At 34.7% G+C, this 21,388-nt stretch overlaps 1 protein-coding gene across 2 annotated transcripts; it reads left to right on the top strand.

The window, feature by feature from the left end:
• Positions 1 to 6,967: 6,967 nt before the first annotated feature.
• LOC142335444 (chymotrypsin-like elastase family member 1) lies at positions 6,968 to 15,800 on the top strand. 2 transcript variants are annotated; one of them, XM_075383936.1, is made up of 3 exons: positions 6,968 to 7,278; positions 10,824 to 10,917; positions 15,253 to 15,800. In XM_075383936.1, the coding sequence occupies exons 1-3, from the start codon at positions 7,035 to 7,037 to the stop codon at positions 15,737 to 15,739; spliced, it is 825 nt and encodes a 274-aa protein (XP_075240051.1). In that variant the 5' UTR covers positions 6,968 to 7,034; the 3' UTR covers positions 15,740 to 15,800. The 2 variants fall into 2 exon arrangements, with proteins under 2 accessions (XP_075240051.1, XP_075240052.1); XM_075383937.1 differs by having other exon boundaries at positions 10,827 to 10,917.
• Positions 15,801 to 21,388: the final 5,588 nt, after the last annotated feature.

Raw genomic sequence — 21,388 nt, forward strand, 5'->3', positions numbered from 1 at the left:
GCAGTTCTTTAGAGCTTTAGGTTCTGCGAGTGTACGGTTTATCAAAGCTTCTGAAGAGCGCTTGAAAAAAATTATATGGTTTAATGGGTAATATTTGACCACCCCCTCCATCACTGTGCTTAAATGGTCACCCGGCTAGAGCAATTCGTTTGACGTAGTTGGTTAGGTTCCCAATTACTATCTCATTCACAATTCTAAGCAGCTCTACACAATCGGCGGCAGTTTACTACTAAAAGCAAATTGAAAACTGCGGCAATTTGGTTTCGTTTTTCATTTCAAAGGTAAATTATGGCATATAAATTTCGGATCTCTTCTGCCCCCAGCTTGCTGTGTGTCTATCTTGGATCCTTTTCCGTTGGTCCCCCCAGTACGTTATGCACCCCCCCCCCCCTTTACAGACCACGTGTCATGACATAGTAAATTATTATGTAAAAAATGTAGCACGTGCGTCTGGAGGTTGCAAATAATATAGAACCACTAAGCTGGGGGTACAAACGGAAAAGATCAGGTGCAGTATTTTTTGACAATAATATCCTATATCGCAACACAAATTGTGACTGTGAGTTAGAATAGAATAAACTGCGAATTGGAATAGATCCAAAATTTAATGACATCTTTTGGATCCCCTTAGTAAATTAACCCTCCCTCCCCAACTGAAGCAGGCCACACCAAAATTGACCCCAAAATTAGTCGTCGGAAAACTCTTTTTGACATCACTGGGTTCTGTTTTGACATGTCGCGCAACAGAAGTTTTTAAGATTTTAAAATTTGATCAATTTTAGCGATTGGGCACTGCGTTGTAAAAAATAACAACTGATGTCGTCTTTTAAAAAAATTTCTCAGACCCTTATGAGAAATTTGTGGCGAAAGATTCAGGTTTTCTAACTTTCTTTTGTTTTTGTCTTTTATAGCTGCGAAGCTGTAAGCTGAGTGGAGCTATATTGCGGTGCTCTTGGTTTTTCACGACTCGAAGAGGAGTATTCGTTTTCTTAAGGTTTTTTTTTACCGGAAGCACTATTCGTTCAGACGCTGTTTTGACCTAAAAGCGAAAGTGAGAAAAATTGCCATGTGAACTATTTTTTTCTGAGCGAGAGAAGTTTTTTGATCATGCGCTGCGTTTAGTGAATGACTTTTTGACTTTGAAAATTAGTTTTTGACTGAATGGCACATATAGATAACCGTTTTTAGACGTTTTTTTGTCTAAGTGGTCCATTTTTTTGCTTGTAATTTGGTTTTTTGTAGAAATGATTTTTATTTGATGCTATATTAAAATGTAAACCTTGGAAATTAATACCACAGTGTTTTGCAGAGCATGAAAACGCGTTTCAAGTTCAAAACTGGCACATATTTCTTAATTTTTTAAATTAATTTTTTGTTTTTTTCTTATTAATTTCTTCATTTTGGGATCTTTTAGCCGTCTTTTAGTCAAAAATCAGTTAAAATGGCAACTTCCGTTGATAATCCATATACTCAACGCCTCTTTTTACCTCGATGTAATTTTGTTTTATAAAATTGTACATATGCTAATCCGATGTTGGTAGTTTTTTTTCAATTTTTCTCATTTTTTTGTCTGTGTTTTGGTTTCAATTACTAGAAATAGTTTTTTTGTGCAACATGAGGGGCTATAATTTTTTTCAATTAAAACTTCAATCATTTTTTAGCGTTAAATTTTTGAAAAACAGTTTTTTTATATACGCTGTCTTCAAAGTTTTTCGACCGTTTTTTGCAAAATGTTTCAAAATTTCGTATGTTTGATTTCTGCTTTTTCTTTTTTCTTTGGCTCAGGAGGATGGATGTTTGTCTCGGATGACTCATTGTCTTTTCTATGTCTCGAATGCTGAAAAATGAAATGTGTTCGTTTTTCTTGTTTTTTAGTTTGATTTTTAACTTTCAAAAATTAAGAATTAGTCTTTGTTATGATGCTCCTTAATTTGTGTCCATTTTGTTCACATTCTAGCTTGTATCATTGTAGCTCTGATCTGGTGCCTACATTTATACTGCTTATTTTGAGTTTTTCAGTTATTAAAAAATTGAATGATTTCCGCTTTTTCTTAGATTTTCGCCATTTCTTTGGTTTGCAATTGATTTTATTCAACATATGGCAGTACTGACAGTTTGCTAGAGAGCCTTTTTCAGAATGTCCACTTATTAATTTTATTTGTGATTTTTTTCGGCCTTGGTATTGTTCGTAAACGAATTTTTGCATTTGAATGTTACTCTGTTGCTGTTCTATGATTATTTTAAATTTTGAATTAGTTTGAAATCATGTTGTCTAGCATATATACAACAAGAAAGACGTACTTGTTGTTTTTGTTTTAATTGCAGTGATTAGAAATCTAACTGTAGTAGTTTTCTGATTCCTAACTTTTTTTTGAAAAATTTAACTTAGTTTCTAAGTTATTATTATTATTATCTGCCGTTTGCTTTCGCGATCTTTTTGAGATTAGAATCATGAACTATTTGAGGGCAATTGGCAGCCTTGTAAGCCTTTTCAGCCTATCAGTGTATTGAATATCCTAATTATTTTGCACTTGACGTTGCCAAACGTTTTCAGTAATATATATTATTGCTGCATTTTGTTTCTCTTATTGACAGTGGTTTAAATTTCACCAATTTTTAGATCAGACATGGGGGGAATGAATTTATGGTTTAATACAAAAAAAAGACATCAGCTGCCATAAAGGTTTTTGTCAAGTTTTTACGCTTCGAGTCGCTTCCGGATTTCTTCCGGCTAAGTTTTTTGTTTCGTCGTCTGACGCTCTTTTTCGTTTTACATTTGTTCACACAGCAAAGCTGAAAAAGTCATTTTTGCTGAATAACTTCTTCCTCTCATTAAAGGCGTTTGCATGCGTGACGTCATTTCTCACTGTCTTCAGCTAAAGTTTTTGCGTGATTAGATTTTGATCACAAGTAACTTACCTCACTCAATAAAATGAATTTTGAACTTTAAAACTTAAGTTTAATTTGAATTTGTTTAAGATCAAAGGAACTCATATGTGCAGTAAAGGTACCTAATAAATAAAAGGTTTCTGCGGGATGAATTTTAGCAAGCTTTAATAATTTATCGCTTTAATGATATTCTTTTTTTTTATTTAGATCTGTCTCTGGTTCTATCTCTATTATACGGCACGCAAGTCTATTCTTTCACAGCTTTTCCGGCAATCTGCCGGCTATGTTTGTTAATGATATAATTTATGAAGCCTTCTGCAAAAAAATTGGAAAAATATACTGAGTGCTGCGTTTGGTTACCAAATAGACCATGTGAAATGATGTTTTTAATTGCTTTTGTTTGTACTATTTGGTTGCTTTTTAATTGCTTTTGAACGAAGTTCATAGCAATTATTGTAGACGTGTTGGTCTTTTTATGAAATTTTTTTGCCTGACATTTTGCGCTTTTCTTCTAGAACATTCTTTGATTTCTCAAGTGACTTTTTCACGCTTTCGTTGAATCCCTGTAGGGGTCAAATATTTTTGCATCCACCTGTCGTTCGAGAGCAATTCTTCCGACATTAGTCGGTTTATATTATCTATTCGCCTCCTTTTCTAGACTTTCATGGAAAATATAACCAAAGACAAACTGACGCTGCTGTTGAACGCTGCTATTTACCGATCACAACCTGACGCTGCTGCGTTATAGAAAAATTGTTGCCCAATTACAAACTGACGTTGCTGTTGAATGCTCCTGTTTAACCGATCACAAACTGACGTTGCCGTTATAGAATAATTGTTACCCGAGTACAAACTTGCGCTGCTGTTGAACGCTGCTGTTCACCTGATCACAAACAGACGCTGGTGCTATACAAAAATGTTACCTGAACGCAAACTAACGTTGCCGTTGAAAGCTACTGTTCACCCAATAACAGACTGACGCTGTTTTTATACAAAAGTTGTTACCCGATTGAAAACTGACGTTGCTGTTAAATTTTGCTGTTTAACCGATCACAAACTGTAGCTGCTCTTATAAAAAATTGGTACCCGAATAAAAACTGACGCTGATGTTGAACGCTGACGTTTACCCGATCACAAATTGACGCTGCTGTTATATAAAAATTAATACCGGAATGCAAACTGACGCTGCTGTTGATCACTGCTGTTTACCCGGTCAAAAACTGACGCTACTGTTTTAGAAAAATGCTACCCGATAACAAACTGACGCTGCTGTTGAAAGAATATGTTCGATAGTTTTCAACTATTTTTCATTACGTTTCCATGGCGTTAAAGATTTAATGTAGGAGAATTTAAATGTTTGTGCTAATCTTGTGCCATTCGTTGCTGTCTTCATATGAACTTGAGATGCTATTTTGTTCATAAAGTTCTATTGTCAAAAAGAACTGTTCTACTTTAGAAATCAAAAGTTTCACAACAAGTTTAACTGAAATGACAAACAATTAACACACTAAACTCAATTCTATTGGAATGAAGATTGTTAGAGTTATACTAACTAGTTCCATTTAGCTACCTGCAGTTGATTTGACCTGACATTTCAAATTTAACTTCTTGAGTTTTTAATTGCTCTCGAATGAGAATCAAATTACTGTTAACGTGTGTCTTTTTCACACCTCGAAGAGCAAAATTGGATTTCTACACGTTCTTACGACTCGAAGAGAAGAAATGCCATTCGACAGGTCTTATTTAGCCAGAGCAAGTTTGAAAATGACTTGATTTTTGACTTCTTTCGCCATGAAATTTTTCTTCTGTTTTTGACTGTTCACTTCTGTTTTCGAACATTCGGCTTTAATAGTCGCTCAGCTTGTAATCTAAAATTATTCAGAACTGCTGGTAACATTCAAGTTGAAGAAGTCATTTTGAGATTTTTTGTTCCTAACTTACCTGCGCCCACCCCTCACCTAACCCCCCCCCCACCTACAACTTCCCTCATCCCCCACCTACCCCCTCCCTCCACCTACCTCTCTGCCCACATTCAAACTACCCCCTGCACCACCCAACGGACTTCTTGATTTTGAGTGATTTCACTTGCTCTCATTCCAAAATAAATTTGGTTGCTCACACAAAACCGATTGTTAGACACTTGATGACAGGGACCTGATAGCCGAGTGGTTAAAAGCTCCGTCGAGGTGACTGCGTGTCGAATTTTTAGTCCAAAAAAAGATGTAAGGCTAGAGGTGTAATCGGGGGAACTTTTAGCCAAACCCCCTCAAAAAATTTATATCATTTTGAACAGTAATGGGTTGTAATTCGAGGCAAGATTAGGGGTAAAGGGGGTAATTTTTTGGGGGGAGGTGTAAAATGGTGTCAGATTAGGTGGTAATTTTGTGGGGTACAATTATGCAAATGTAGGGGGTAATTATTCCGCTAGAAGGCCCTAATATTACATTCTTTTAGCCCCCATACTCGAAGAATGAGAGTCTTGAACCAGCAACTTCTGTACCCTCCGCAACTTTGGTCCTCTTTAGCCTCTAAATCATCAACGCTTGCCCAATTCTTGACGGTCCATCCATATGAATATTTTTTCCAATACCTTATTGCCCCTTTATCTTACATAATTTTATCCCCCTAAAATTACACCCTAATCATACATCTTTTTGGATGGTAGTTTTTTTGTGGTGGGGGGGGGTTGAGAGGGTTCACAACTAAAAATCCAACCCCATACTCCTCATTACCCACCCACATAAACCTTTTCATCTCCCCGTTATTTTTGTGGGGGAGGGGGTTAAAATGTCAAAACTCCCCGCATGACACCCCTTTATATTACTTCCCCCATCTTGCATCGTTTTCCCCCTAAAATTACCACTCTAAACTTACATTTCTTTTTTTGGGTAAATTTTGGGGGTAAAATCTAAAAATGCAACCCAATACCCCAATAATCTTACATCGTTTTACCTTCCTAAATTTGGCCCTTCAATCTTACATCTTTTTGGGGTGTATTTTTTGGGGTAAAAATTAAAAAATCGCCCAATTACCGCGCATTACCACCCTAATCTTACATCGTTTTACCCCCATTGACAATTACCCCCTACTCTTACATCAGTTTGGGTGTAATCAGGGGGTTAATTTCAACACGCGACGGAAGAAGACTCCGGAGGTCGCAGTTTGAATCCTAGCGTCGTAAGATGTTTTCACCCATAAACAAAAATTTATCTAGGCTACAGCCACTGAATTAAATTGCGCCGCCTGTCATTCGAGAGCAATTTTTCCGACGTTAGATGCTTTATGTTTGAAATACTTCAGCTGTTCTTTAAATTGTACGGCTCATCGTAATGCCGCTTTGGCGGTTGCTTGAGCATTCACAGAAAGAAATGAGAACAAATAACAAACCAATTTTGAAAATTCGATTCTTTGATTTATAAAAAGGACCATAACCATGTTGAGCGGTAGAGTGCTATGAAAAGACCATGACCAAACTTTAGCGCTCGACTTGGTGGTGCTGCACCGTGTATTCGTTTGTAGTAATAAATGACCACCCCCCCCCCCCCCCACTAAATGTTTTTCATTAGTCTATACTAGGGTAACCAAGAATTCTTTGAGTCTATTTTGCAACCATTCTGGCAATTGGCGGGTTATGTTTTCAATATTTTGTAGACCACAACTAGATTCAGAATTAATTTTTGAAAAGTTAATTCAGATATATCCTTTTGAATTACTACATTTTACCTACTGCTAAAAGAGGAACTATATCTGGTTATTTAGGTGCAACTCTTGACTGCCTAGCGTGTTGGGCACAAAAGGAAAAGTTCCGAATGTCAGGTACGAAAAATGGGGGGAGGGTTGTGGAGACATCTGCAGCTAACTTTTTATTCAGGTACTTGAATAGATGCTTGATATTTTAATGTATAATTTTAATCGTTTTTAAAAACTCAGAAACCAGCTGATATATTATCTATTTTACTATAAATGTTGCAAATGCCACGAAATGAATTCACCGATTAATTAAATGGCTGAGTCGTTTCAGAGATCAGTGCCACCTGCGAGTTTATCGAGCTAATATCAAGATGTGTTTTGATGAAGTTTGTCAGCTGTAAACAACTAATGACAACTTTGGCAAATACCGTAATATTGTGAGAGTTTTCATTAACATGAAGTTTGCAGCACTGTTCACGCTGCAACTGTTGAGTGTTCATGTCGCTGAAATTACCTCGTTCAAAAATATTTCGCGTTATTTGACCACGGCTATTGTGAATGGAACGAATAGTGATCATCATGCATTCTATGTCAAGGTCAGAGTGCGCATGGAAGGTAGGGGCAATCTTTATTGTGGGGGAACCAGAATACACGGTCAATGGGTACTCACCGCAGCCCACTGCATAGACAATAGACAAGGTATGTGCTTAATTTTTCCTAATATCTGTAATCATCAGAGTCAGTGTTTTCGATTACTTATAGGGTTAGTGTTAAAAGATGTTAAGCAGCAACTGTGAAACTTATAGCGTGATCTTTTTAGGAGTTTCCCAGTGAAACGAAACTTGATACACCTTGCCATGTCGTGCAAGATCTTGATAACTCTTACAAAACTTGAAACATCTTGCCAAGATCTTGATAGACAAATATTTCTTGGAACACCTTGATAAGATCTTGACAAGATCTTATCAAGATATGTCAAAAAATTTTCTTGGCGTAACTTGATAAGATCTTGATTATTCTTGACACATAGAAAATTTTGTTTGTACCTGGAGTGAGGTGGTAGAACCGGGAATCCAGACAAAAATGGTAACGGGAGCAGTATTTTCCGACATTCTTGATAATTCTTGCTTAATCTTATGACTTCCTGCTACATCTTGTTTTTGGGCGCTATTGAATTTTTAATACTTATTGACACATCTTGCCATGTCATGGTTAATTTTTCTTGGAAATCTTGCCAAGATCTTGTTTCTTGACAGCCATGCAAAGAACTTGCAAGTTTGTACAAATCTTGATGTTTTCTTGGTAAGTACCATGGCAAGATCTCGGCAAGTTTTACCAAGATTTTGTATGATTCTTATCAAGATGTACCAAATTTCAGTTCACTGGGTACGCCCAGAAACCATTTAAATCGAATGTTTGAATACGGCCCAAGAATACGTTACAAATTCATATTAATGGATATGTTTTGTATGCACTTTCTGATCAGAGACCAACATGTAACGCAACCGGTCTGATCAGTTGCTAAAAACGGGACAATAATCTGATCAAAAACTAAATAAAGTATGGATAACCATAAAAAACAAAGGTGCCTGTGCCTTCACAGTTTGACCAGTCAATACAAAATAATTCAGGCTCCACGGGCTGCCGCAATGATTGTTCCGTATTTTTTTGTTGAAAGTCTCAAAAAAGAAAAGCTGCAACCTTAAAACTGTATCTTAAGATATAAAGGGTGTTTTATCAAGCATTTTCTGACAAAGAGCCAGTCTTTTCTGTCAAATTTGAACTCTGACTTCAAACAAAGAAATAAAAAAAACATTCTTTTTTCAAAAATGAAAGACACAAAAAACTTAGATGCAGCGAACAATTGCATCCGTTTTTTTGAAGCTAAATTAGCCCCATTTAGAAATTTATTCACAGATTACGGACCGTTTAATAATCAATCCCAGCAAAAATCTCGCTCAGTTATCAGTTGCGTTTTCATTGACTATTATAAAAAATAAGAACAATGATTAATTTTCATCTTTTTGTGAAAATTTTAAAAATAACCTGAAGTTTTTGTTTTCTAAGTTATAAGGAGGAACATTAAAAAAGCTTACACAGATCGAATTTGTGTTTTTTAAGAAGTTGAAAACATAGCACGTTTATAGTGTGCAATGAGGTTTCTGTTTATGGTTTTGACTGCTTCCAATTGTTAGGGTCAATCTATGAAACATTGAAAAAAATGATGGAAGTTTCTACATTTGTCGAGTTGCAATAGTTGTTATGAAGACATTTTGCAAGAGAAACATCCAGCCAAATCCATTAGCAAAAAAAGAGCACATGGATCGGTTTTCAAGTTTTGATGAGTTAGAAATACAGAAGGCTGTATAATAGAGAAATTTTGCTCATCAAACATATTTTGGAACAATTTTTTTGAATCATTTTACAAACTGAAACAACTTGATTTGAAGATTGGCCAATCATTTACAAAACCGAAGCGTCGAAATACGAAGTTCTTTTAAAACAACAGTAACGTTTTTTTACACAAAAGTTTTGCTTCGTTGTGCTATAGACACTTTCTGCATAGTTTCTGTTCAAATTGCAGACCTAAAATCATGTGATTTTTTATTCTGGCGCAAAAACATTCGAAAATAAAAACTAAATAATCTCGAGGGGCCGTAGTTTCAGAACTTGTCACAAAATTTCACTATGTTAAGTGCGGTCCTATAGACGTTTTGTCAGTAGTCCTATAGATCAATAAAATACGCCTTCTGGATTATGTAGTTATAATTTCAATGAGGCACGTTTTTGTGCTCTTCATAATCCATCGACACCTCATTTAATGCGATTGTTATGAATTTTAATTTCAGCTCTCAATTAAAAGCTTGGAGCTTCCTCTGGTTTGTTCTTTAATTTCACAGATGAACAGTGAAAAAGAAATCCGCGACCTTTCAATTTTTAATTTCGTACTACTGCTTTTTTTTTACAATTTTGTGTTTTCGCTAAACAAATTTTTAAACTTGTATCACAAAATTTGTATTTCATGATTGAAAAGTGCCAAAAAAATGAATTGGACTTTTTGTGATCAAATTTACTGTACAGGTTGTCAATCGTTTTAGTAACCTCTCATCAAATTGCAATTTACAAAAAGTCTAGTCAAAATATTGCTATAGAATTACAAAATCCTTAACAATCAACGAATTCTCCTAAATCATCTTAGCGTCAAGACATAACTTTCTTCAAAACTTATGTAGTTCAATTTTTGCGGGTTATTGATCACAACGGAAAACAAACGTTTGCGTCGATTTTTATGTTTTGAGAAAAAAACTTTCTTCGAAACTTGAAAACTTTTCCATCAAATATCTCGTTGAGGCAAATTTTGACACGAAATTTTTGGGCAAGGTTTTTAAATGTCTTTTTTTCATACTTTCTAATTAATTTTCTGATCAGAATTAAGTGAGGAAACCATAGCTTTGTTGGTCGTCAAGACAGCATACACGCAAATTTGGACACATCACCCAATACATGGTAATTTTTTTGATTATTTTTTTGATAATATTGCTTTTGCGTAACCGCAGCGGAGCAGTAATAGGTTTTTTAGCCTGCAGTGCTTCTTTTTTGGTGAATATGGCCAATTTTGTCTGAAACCTTCACTTGGTACCATAATGGCAGGCAAGAGTGGCCAGACTATGGTTAACCTGAAAATATGATTAAATGAGAGCTCATCCTCACACAGACAGCCTCACTTAGGCGGGTGATTGAACTACCGATCATTGGCGCATCAATCACACGCCTTATCTTTCCGCTTTCACTCCACATTCTTATATCTGGAGTGATGTGGCGTTGCATGTGGCATGACAAATACTTATCCCCCTTAGTCCTTGTCTGCAACAAATCTTTTTACCATCCAATATAGCGAACCCGACTTTAAACTCCGGTAGTTTGCCGTTAAAAGGTTAATTTTCGTAGAACAGCGGAGGTTATTTAAAGGGGAGGAGACGCATGGAAAGGATCATTGCAAAAACAGAACTCTAAATAAATCTTCGGAGAAATTCTAATAAATTTTAAAACTATTGCTGTAATCAAGCCAGTTTCTGAGAAGTAGTTCTTATGTGCAACGTTTATTGTCCCAAGAGCACTCCCAGTATTTCCGATTTTAAAACTAATAAAGATTTATTACTATTTTTGGGCCAGTGGTGTTCAAAAGACTTTTAAAAAGACGTTTTAAAGAGCAAGGTAATTTGATGAATTCAATGATTTTTCAGCAGAGGCATTTATTACAGTACTAGTGGCCGATTTCACACAAACAAACAGCAGCAGAATAGCATATAATGTGGATGCCTTCTACAGACCGCGAAAGTAAGTAATTTTGCAAAAACCGAGGTCCTCTTAACTAAATCATTTTTTGTTTGTAAGGAACAAAAACAAAATTTCAAGTTTATCTTGGTTTTGCACACATTGAATTATGGTCAATAATCGATTTTGATGATCACTCACTTTTCTTCAAGAATTTATCATCTAAACCAACGGCAACAGGCACTCGGAAAAGGCTAACGCTTCACACGAACAAATAAATCAACGTTTTGGCCAATTTTCTGGAAAAAAAATCAAAAATACTTTCAAAAGAAAACCAAAACTTAAAATCTTTCTTACTTTTTAGTTTTAAGTTAAAGTTACTTTTAAGTTTTAGCTCAGCATTCTATTCAACCAAAACTATCCAGATTTCGAAACTTTGAAGATCACAAAAAATCAAAGGAAGTGATCATATGGAAACTCAATAACTCAATGTGGAGATAAAACAAAAAGCACCCTCATCAAATTTCTCATGATTTTACGCCAACTTTAAAGCTCTGTTTTCCAATAAAATGAAGACATCGTACAATAATGTAAAACAGCAATTCTTTCAAGGATTTTTTCTAAAAAGCAGAGACTTTGCATATAACAAAGAAACGGAAAATTTCTCAAAGAACAAAACTTTTCAATAACGGAGAACAAAAATTGAAAACTATAAATATCTTCCTCTTTTCTATCTTTATTAGAAGCTCAAATTCTTATACACAGTCAAACAAATATGAGATTCTCTCAAAGTAGCGCGTTGATATTTCATCAAAATCTGGAGATGAAAAATTGAAAATTTTTCTTTTTGAATTTAAGAATTTAACTAAACAGAAGACAATGGATATAGCGTACAATTTGGCTTTTTTTATATTGCATGTATAGATTGCTATTTTGATTTTATGAGGCCATGTTTTAACTGAAGAGTTAAATTGGAAGACAATATTCTCAAATATCGATTACTAATTTTTGGTCACAAATTCTTTTGGAAAAACAATCAGGTCGTTTACGGAAAACAAAATTTTTCCAAAGCTTCAAATTTTAGAATTAAATATTAGCTTACATTCTCACCTTTTAAGTGTGCACCGAATGTTTCAGGTTTTTTATGGTATCCATGTTTTTGGCAAATTCAATTATCTTTTTCCATTATTTTTTTATTTTCTGTTTACCTCAAGTGGTTAACAAAAACTTGCTTTTAACTTAATTGCTTATTTTCGCTTAATTACAGAGCATCTCTAATATTTCAGGGATATAATTTTTTAATTAGGCACAAAAATACATCTATATTTTTTAATTCTTGTTAGTTTGTCATACATCAAATCTCCTACTCGTCTCCAACACTTACTTTTTCATCTGTGAAGGGGAGATTCTTTGAGGATCAAAAAAGCAAGAAAAACAATCAAATAAGATCGGACAAAAAGTAAATCAGGATTTTTTTTAGTTTGTCATACATCAAATCTGCAGCTAGTCTCCATCACTTACTTTTTTCATTTGTGAACGTGGAGATTTTTTTGAGGATCAAAAAACCAGAAAAAATTCAAATGAGATCCGACAAAAAGTAAATCAGAAACTTTTACCAAATTAAAATATCCTGCGATTTAATATAAGCTAATTAAAAAAGTTTAAAAATTCAAAACACTAAGCGGAATTTGGATCTTCCCAGAAATCTTACGAAGAAACAATTCGACGTCATTTTGTCTCTTTAATCAGTTAGCTCTAACATTGATTATTTTGCTAATTAGTTCTATGGTCTTGGAGTAAGGTTGGCTAAACCAACGTATGCAAGCGTTAATTAATAGCACTTCCACCACAAACGGTCAGACAGATTACGACGTGCTTAGTCTGGCAAATAAACCTGTTTATATCCGAGTGTTTATTCCTATTTATTAATTTCGTTTCAACTTCAGGACTCAGCTAAACGACTAAAATTTGTTTTCACTTAGTCAGGAAGGAACAGAAAACTTGCTCTAAGGTCCCCCTAAAACATGAGATGCCGCTAGCCGAGCGAACTTTAAGCAATAGATTCTCAACCAAAAAATCCGGAAAGCTAGCCGTTTTGGAAACAAAAATTGACGCAGCAAAGCGCAGATGTGATGATGACTGACTTAAAGGTTCAGCGGTGATGTTTTCAGTGATGTACTTACTATTTCAAGATAATAAGAGCTGAAGCTATCTTTTTCTAGTCAACCAGAACAGTGGAAATTACTTGAATAATAAAGCTGCAAAGATTGATTCGATGCACTGCTTTTTGACGGCAGCCCGATTGATGTCCAGTAATGATAATTGAATCCAAAAGGGGACGAAATAATTAAAATGTCGTTGACCGCCGTAGAGCACAACTTAGAAACGTTTACAAGACCTGACCTGATTACAACAGAACATTAAAAATTGCGAACCATATTTGAATCACTGTATGTTTTTCAGGAAAATGGATATGCCCTTAATCCTATTATCTAAAGAAAATAAAATTGGCAATAAGACTAAAGAGGACGAAGAGGAAATCACTTCTGACATCGCACATTTTCTTATGATCTATGAAACTTATCTTGGAAAAACATTTTGTTTGCTATTGATAATTGGTCTTCCAATTACAAAAATTTGTGTAGTTTGCATTAAAAAACAACTTAAAAAGTAGATTATTTATTGTAAAAGAGAGTATTTGTTTAAAACTTAGTTGCTACTTTTCCCAAGATCAAAAATTATGCTACCACCTTTGAGAGGCATGTATTCAAGTCTAAAAACATAGAAGCTCGATACTATTGAAGTTTTTTCAATGCGGATAAAACAAAAATAGCTGGAAGGAAGCTCACTGCGCGATTGAAGAGAGGAACAAAAATCACGTTATTTTATCTGCAAATTTTATTGACTCAAGTCTAATTTTTCTCATTAGGTACCTGGTATAACTACAGTATAGATTAGACTTAACCCTAAGTTTATGTTTTTAATAGTGTCGTTCCGGCTAAAATTTTCATGCCGCATTTCTAGTTTGAACTTCGGATTCTTTGTGGATATGCTTTCACTTCAGATTAAAATTGGAATGTAACATTCTCTGAAAGAAAACATTTTGTTGCCAAAAATTCTTTGGAAAAACCAATCAGGTCGTTGAAAGGCACTAAAACTTTTCCAAAGCATCAAGTTTTAGCATTAAACTTTAGCTTATGTGCTCACGTTTTACTTGTGCGACGCAGGTTTTCGGTTTTTATGGGAACCATGTTCTTGGCATTTTCAATTATCTTTATGGAATATTTTTTTATGATTTTCTCCATTAAAAGGTTAACAAAAACTTGCTCTCTAACTCAATTGCTTATTTTCACTTAACAGCAGAGCTTCTTTTGCATTTCAGGGATATATTAAGTAGTTTTATAATTATAAACAAAGATAGATCTATATTTTTCAAATTTTTCAGTTTGTGATGCATCAAATCTGCTGCTCGTCTCGACGACTCTTTAATTTGTGCACCTGGGGATTTTTTAGGATCAGCAAAGCAAAAAATTTCAAATGAGATCCGAAAAATTTAAATCAGACATTTATACCAAATTAAAATGGTTATGCCATTTAGAGTTCAGCTCTATCATTGATTAATTTGCTAATTTGTTCTGTTGTCTTCGAGTAGGGTTGGCTAAATCAACGTATTCAAACGGGCGGACATATTTCCACGTCCTTAGTATGGCGAAAAACCTGTTCATATCTTTAAACTGAGCCTGCTTTTCTTCAGTGCTAAATACTTTTGAGTTATAAATTGTCATATTATCTTCAGAAAGTGTTCAAAACGTATCACGTTGACAAAATGACATTATTGTTAGAGTAGCATATGCAAATGGCTGACACAGTATTACAGCACTTTTACAGGCCTTGTTAAATTCAGAAATTGTACTTCCTGCATGAAATGTTCTCTCATTCCTTCTGTGGAAGCCTCTCCTCTCAATCTAAGTTCATGTTGCAAATGTTAATTGACCTCTTCACAGCCATGTCACATTCATGTCGTTGAGCAGAATTTTGTGCAAGGGGAAACATGATTTGCCACCATATTTTTGTTTTTGTGAGGTCTGGGTATATAGTATCTAAGAACGCTTGGATCAATTTTGCCCATTCCTCCCTCTCCCGCCGCTTAATGCGTATATTTTTATACCCCCAGCCTCTGTTTTTCTCATAGTAACGGGCTATATAACAACGCATAATTTGTAACTCGGGTCATAAAACAAATTTGGGGTACAAAATAGATCCGAAAATTTTACAGTTTGAAATGTTTAATGCAGTCATCCCCGGGGTCTTAAAAGTTCGGGCCAAGAAGACGCTTAGCGCCTTTACCCGATTGATACATATTTCAGTTATTTTTCCGATTTTTTTTGTCTATTACAGCTTCGATGTAGTCAATGACAAGCCAGTCAATGACCTGGCTTTACTGCACCTGGCCCAAACTGTAGATCCTAATCAGATCCGAATATTGCCCCTATGTGAATATCCGCAACCCCCGGAGGCCATTCTTGGTGCATTTGGCATGGGTTCCACGTCACGCAATTCCCTGGATTTTCCCGAGACCTTGCAGGAATTGAGATTGAAAGAAACTCATTTGATATCATCGGCCGATGCATTTTTGCCCCTGATCCCTTGCCCTGAGAGCAATATTTGTACAAACCCATTAGTACCTGACGCTAGTATATGCCACGTCGACCATGGAGGCCCCTTGTATGCATACTCGTGTCACCTAAATACTAGGATCTGCCTATACGGAGTAATTAGCTATTCGATGCCTGACGCCCTATACCCTCACACACATCGTAGCTTCTTCGCGAGCATTCCTGCCCATTTTAACTGGATAATGCGAACAGTTCAATTTGCTAGTTGAATGATAATCGAAGTATATTTGAAGATTTAACTCTCTTGCTCTCTAAATGATTATCGTAGCCATGAACAACACGAAAAAAATAAACTATATTCATTCGTAAGAGCCAGACAAGGAGGCTCGGTTAATGTGCGTTCGCAAAGGTTCCGACCTCGCTCATCCACGTTTCGATGAAATAAAAATCAAACAATGCAAACATTAATTACGACCAAAACTCGATGTCTATATCGAAAAAACACTTAATAAGAAAAACAGACCTGTCAATAGTGCGACTCGAAAACAAGCTGACAAAGAAGAGCAGAAAGCGCAAAATTCAAAAAAACTTTTTACAAAAAAAAACAACCAATTTCAAATTGACTAAAAAACAATACGTAATAACTCAACTCATTAACAAGGTTAATTTATACCCCATAGCAAGCAATTTAGACATATCATTATCCAAAATAAGCAGGCGACAACAAAGAGAGCGGCAAAAACAAAAAATTCAATTAAACTTAACAAGAAAGCGGTGTCGCAACCGTTAAATACATAAGCTATTCATTGAATACATTAAAAATCTGCAATTGCAATTTTTTTCAACAACTGGGTAACTCCATTAGTGTGATAATAAGGCCAGAAATTTAAAAACTCAGAAATGGGCAATTGTCCAAAAATCACATTTCTCTAATGACAATGCGTAGCACCAAAGCCAAGAAACCATTCGTTGGAAAAACAGTTATCAAGGTTGAATCTTGGTTCGTTAGGAAGATGCGACCTATCTTTAAAAAGACCAGGCTACAAATCGACAGCAAAGGGTTAAAAACGATAAAGCTCAATTCACTGACTTTTTTCGCAAATTTTTTTCACAAATATTTTCGAAAATTCAAACAAACCGCAAGCTCTCAACTTAAAACAGAATCAGATTCACTTGCAACTGCCTAGAAAGTTAACAGTGAGGCCTCATCATAAGACGGCAAAAACATTAAATACGGAATACACACAGCGCTGAATCACAAACTATTAGACATGGAACGCCATTAAAAACCTGAAACTGACAGAAATATTTTGAACATTCTGCTTGCATCTCTTTAAAATTTAAATGTCCTCATTGAAAGAGTCTCGAAAAAGACAAGAAAAAGAACCACAGAAATTGACGATTATCGAAAACTCACGAATTTCTTATGAATATACATTTCTAAGCTCAAAAGACGTCAGTCAAAACATAACCAAAAGCGCAAAAAATGTTTTAAACAACAGAACATTGACGCGTTCTGCCAATAAGGAGGTTAAGTTACTTGTTGACGACAATGAGAACAAAATTCCGAAGTAAAAAAGTTTCTTTAAAAAAAGAAAATTAATTGAAAATCACTAAAACTGATAGCTGTAAAGTAAAATCACTAACAGATTCCTTTAAACACCCATAGACAGAGTTAGGGCTTTTGGTTCTCAAGAACATACCTACAAGAACGTAAGAACAAAAAGAGGCAGAATAAAAAAATCGAATGAATTTTTGAATTTCTTTCAACGCCAATTTGAATTATCCTTGAAAAACTTTCTCAAATATAGGCAAATATACAAAAATAAAAAAACCTTCATGAAATTTTGTAGTAAGAAAACATTACTAAATCAAAAGAGATGGACTACAATTTACGAGAATACATTGTCAAAGCAAAAAAGAAAAATAGGCTTTTCTCTGAAGACCTATAATTTCATTTGGCCTTATTTTGTTGGAAAGATGACCTGTCAATGATTGGTCTTTGTTTTGAAATCATTCTCGTCGATAATCAAAGTAAAAAAAACAAAAATGAGAAATTATGTCGAGAGACCCCGCCCCAATATAATCCGAACAATAAATGATTGTAAGAATCGAAGATGTGTCCTAACAAAGCCCCCATTTTGCTGCGCGTCTAACAAAAAAGATTAATTTTTCCGTACGTTATCAAAAAGATTAATTTGCGCATGAAACATTTAAGCAAACCAAAAGTGAATGCTTTTTATAGAGTTATGTTTTTGAAAAACCAGCAAAAATTTATTTCCAGAAGACTCCTATAGGAATTGAGAAAACAAATAGCCTTTCTTGTAGGCTTCAAAGAATGTGACAGCGGATGTTAGGTCTCTACTTCCTGCATATTTAAAGGAAGTGGTATAAAAGAGCGTATTTGGAGCCATTTTTGAGCAAAATTCAAAAAATTTAGCAAAATATTAACCAAAAGACTGGGATAAAACCAATCGACAAGCCTCCTCTATAAGTAAAACCAATAAAATTGTTTTTAACAATTTTAACAGTTTGTTTGCAAAATTGACGAAATATTGGTTTAAAAATACGGAAAATGTGAACGAAAACAAAAGAATTCCGACTACTATTAACAAAAGTTTAAACCTCAATAACTCCCTGTAAAAAAGGAAAATCAAAAAAATCTTTTTTTATTCCATACTCTACGCTGGACGAGTTTTCTAATGATACCAGTCTCAACTCTCTACGACGAAAATCGATCGGCCAAAATTGACTGAACAAAAAACACGTTTGAGTATATAGTTACTACCCCCACAAGTTGGTTGGAACAAAAATACCATCAGAGACAATTGCTGAGTGTAGCCACGAAACGAAAGCCACAAATCCATAGAAACCAAAAAACTGTTGAGACTCTAGTTATAAAAGACCAAACAAAAAATACTCAAATAAATTGTAATTCTGATTACAAATTCTGCTTTTATTTTGAAACACAATTTGAAAAACTAACGTAATTAAAGTACTAGGCCTTGTAAAATATAGTTTGGATGACCCCTTTTGAATTCCTAGTAGCGTACACTCTCAATTACGATTTCAAAAGTAGAAGCAGAGGTCATTGTTTAAGTTAAGAAGCACGCTTGATTGCACACAATTCATAAGCAAAGAGTACCAAATGACGTCATGCACACTATTACAGGTGCCCAGAGGTAAAAATCAATGTGCCAAAACACAATCTTGAAGTCACCTCCTGAAAAATTGTATACGGTCAATGACTGACCGCAGGGCGGAAACAAAAGTTTTCGGGAAAACGATTTTCAGATTTAAAGGAATACAGCAAAAACACGCATCATAACGCAATTTTTCTTTTTGTAATAAAGAGCCTAAAAATCTTTCATGTGTTGCCCTTGAGCATTAAAAGCCACATAGAAACATTCTAGACGAACATTTACTCATTTAAACATCATTTAACTTCATTAAGATAATGAAACTGAAAAGAAAACTTAGAAAAACAGATGAAAGGAACAAAACGCAAAATATGATAGCCGATAATACTTTTTTGAAAAAAAATGTTCAATTTGGGACCCCTCAACATTTATCCTCAGCAGACCGTGCGGTACCCCTTAAGTTAAAATAGTGCTCACCGAACTATTAAACAAAATATGCGTGCGTATCCGGAAACATCGAAGAAAACAAACAAATACAGAACAACGTCATTTTTTATGAAAAACTTTCAACTACAAAACCGATTCTAAAAGAGATTTTTTGATGAGAATATTGATCAATCACTGACTAACAATAGTGCGAGCAACTCTCCGTGTTTTTTTACTTTGGTCAGACAATTGACCTTAACATCCGTTTTTGCGTGCGACACTGACTGTTGCGTCATACTTGATTTACACTCGACTAATTAAAAAATCACCCGAAAAAAATACTGTACCTTTTCCCCAATTTTTAAAAACAACAATCAATGATAACCAACCAGTTCGCGTCTAATGAACAAACAGAAAAAACTCCAAAAAATATTAGCCATTAAATTTTGAACATTTGTGGCGTTTTTCAACAATCACCACTTTCAGCCAAAAGATATACAATATCACTCCTAACAAAGACAAAAGAAGATTGCCAGAAAACTGTGAACAATAAACATAAATCGACTAGGTGGCACAAATTGCTCTCAAACGACAGGTTGGACTTGATTTAAACGCAAGGGGTAGTATTTTGGACAAATTCAGAAATCCTTTAATGAGATTTGAATAGATGAAAACACAATTTTGGCTCACTTTTCAACCAAAACAGTCAGTAGTAAATTATCGCCAAATAAGTTAGCGAGTTCTGAATAAAAGCAATTTCGATCACAAAACGCAATTCGTGAAAAAGTGAGCGTTTCGATAAGAAACGAGTCCGGAAAAAGATAACTTGACACGCAAAATTTTTCGAGCGGTCAACTAGTTTTAGAATCAAAATGGTCGCGCAAAAACGCATTTAAAACACACAAGACAACAATTTTTTTCAAACTTAGCGAGCAATCAATTTAAAAAAAAGATTTTCTACAAATTCTCTGTTCAATTTATGTTAATTGTCACCAAAAACGATATTGGAATGATAATAAGAAAATATTTTCAGCCTGAAAAAAAGTTTTGCACCCCTAAAATTCCAAAACAGAAAAGAACAAAATTGTAAAAAAAAATTTTACAATTTCGCTGAAAGCATTTATGGTAAATATCTTCAAAATCACATTATGCAGCTAAAGGTAACACCACCGCATATTTTCCAACTAATAGAAAAATGTACCTCCAATGTTGAAAAGTAAAATAAGGACGGAGATTTCTGAGATTAACAAGCAATTTTAAATTTCAAAACTTTTGCTACCATGACCACCAAGTTGTTGAAATTACGAAAAAAAACGTTCCAAATTATCGTGTTTCATTTTGATTTAAGCCTGCATAGAGACGTCAACAATATCTGCATATCTTAGACTGCTGATGCTCACTCAGACACTGAACGCTGCCTTAATGTCATTTTATTTTACGGTTTAATACCGCTTCTGTTGAATTTTTATCAACAAAAGAGAAGATTTTTGCAAAAATTTGAGTTTAGGTTTAAAATGAGCTCATCTTGGCTGCATTAAGCTGAGTTGAAACAATCCAATGACAACTACAGGAATGCTGAATCAACTGCCCATTTTACTGCTGCGTTTGTAGTTTCCCAAGAGTTCGCATCGTTAATCCTGATATTTTCAACTAAAGAAACAAAAAACAAGATAATTAATGCCGAGATCATTTCGCAACTCAGATCCCAATTGCCCTGCTAAGAAAAAGCGAGTCTACTTGAGCTGGAACGCTAATTTTGAATTCTTACCTCTCAAGAAAATACGAAAAGAATTAACAAAATACAGAAAACTTTTGGAAAAATCATAAGACGCCCGAAGGCAAGCTTCTGGGGGAAAATCTCGGAATCTCATCCATAACTCAATAATTTTCTCTTGAGCTCATTTTTGTACGAACACTGCACAAAAAAACTTGAACAGGAAAAACTGACACTTAAAATGAATTACATGACCATTTCAAGTAGGGAACTTTTTAAGTCGAGATAAGAATAAACTTTCCGTATTTTAATTAGTATCAAACTTAATTCAAGTTTTCAAAATTTTAACTTCATATGCCTCGAGAGGGGCTCCTAAAACAGTAAAATTGTGGTCTGAATAAGTTGAAACATAATTTTGGGAGTTTTATTGGCAGTTTTGTGCTGTATTGTGTGCAAACAACGTTGGCTTTGAGCACTTACCACCTCAAGCGTTCAAAGTTTTATTCGTACATATTTGTTTACTTGATATTTCACCTTTCAATCAAAAAACTTATAGAAAACAATGTATAGAAACGACGCGGATTGATAAACTGTCAACAACAATGACCAAAACCGTCACTTCAAGTAAATTTTTAAAA

Source organism: Convolutriloba macropyga, chromosome 2 (genome assembly GCF_964194025.1).
Source record: "Convolutriloba macropyga chromosome 2, txConMacr16.3, whole genome shotgun sequence".
NCBI classification, from domain to species: domain Eukaryota; kingdom Metazoa; phylum Xenacoelomorpha; order Acoela; family Convolutidae; genus Convolutriloba; species Convolutriloba macropyga.

Bases quoted from the DNA above. Each gene is read 5' to 3' on its own strand.
- LOC142335444 (XM_075383936.1), top strand. From the start codon at position 7,035: ATGAAGTTTGCAGCACTGTTCACGCTGCAACTGTTGAGTGTTCATGTC. The intron at 7,279-10,823 runs GTATGTGCTTAA...ATGATTTTTCAG, and splicing joins CTGCATAGACAATAGACAAG to CAGAGGCATTTATTACAGTA. The intron at 10,918-15,252 runs GTAAGTAATTTT...TGTCTATTACAG, and splicing joins GCCTTCTACAGACCGCGAAA to CTTCGATGTAGTCAATGACA.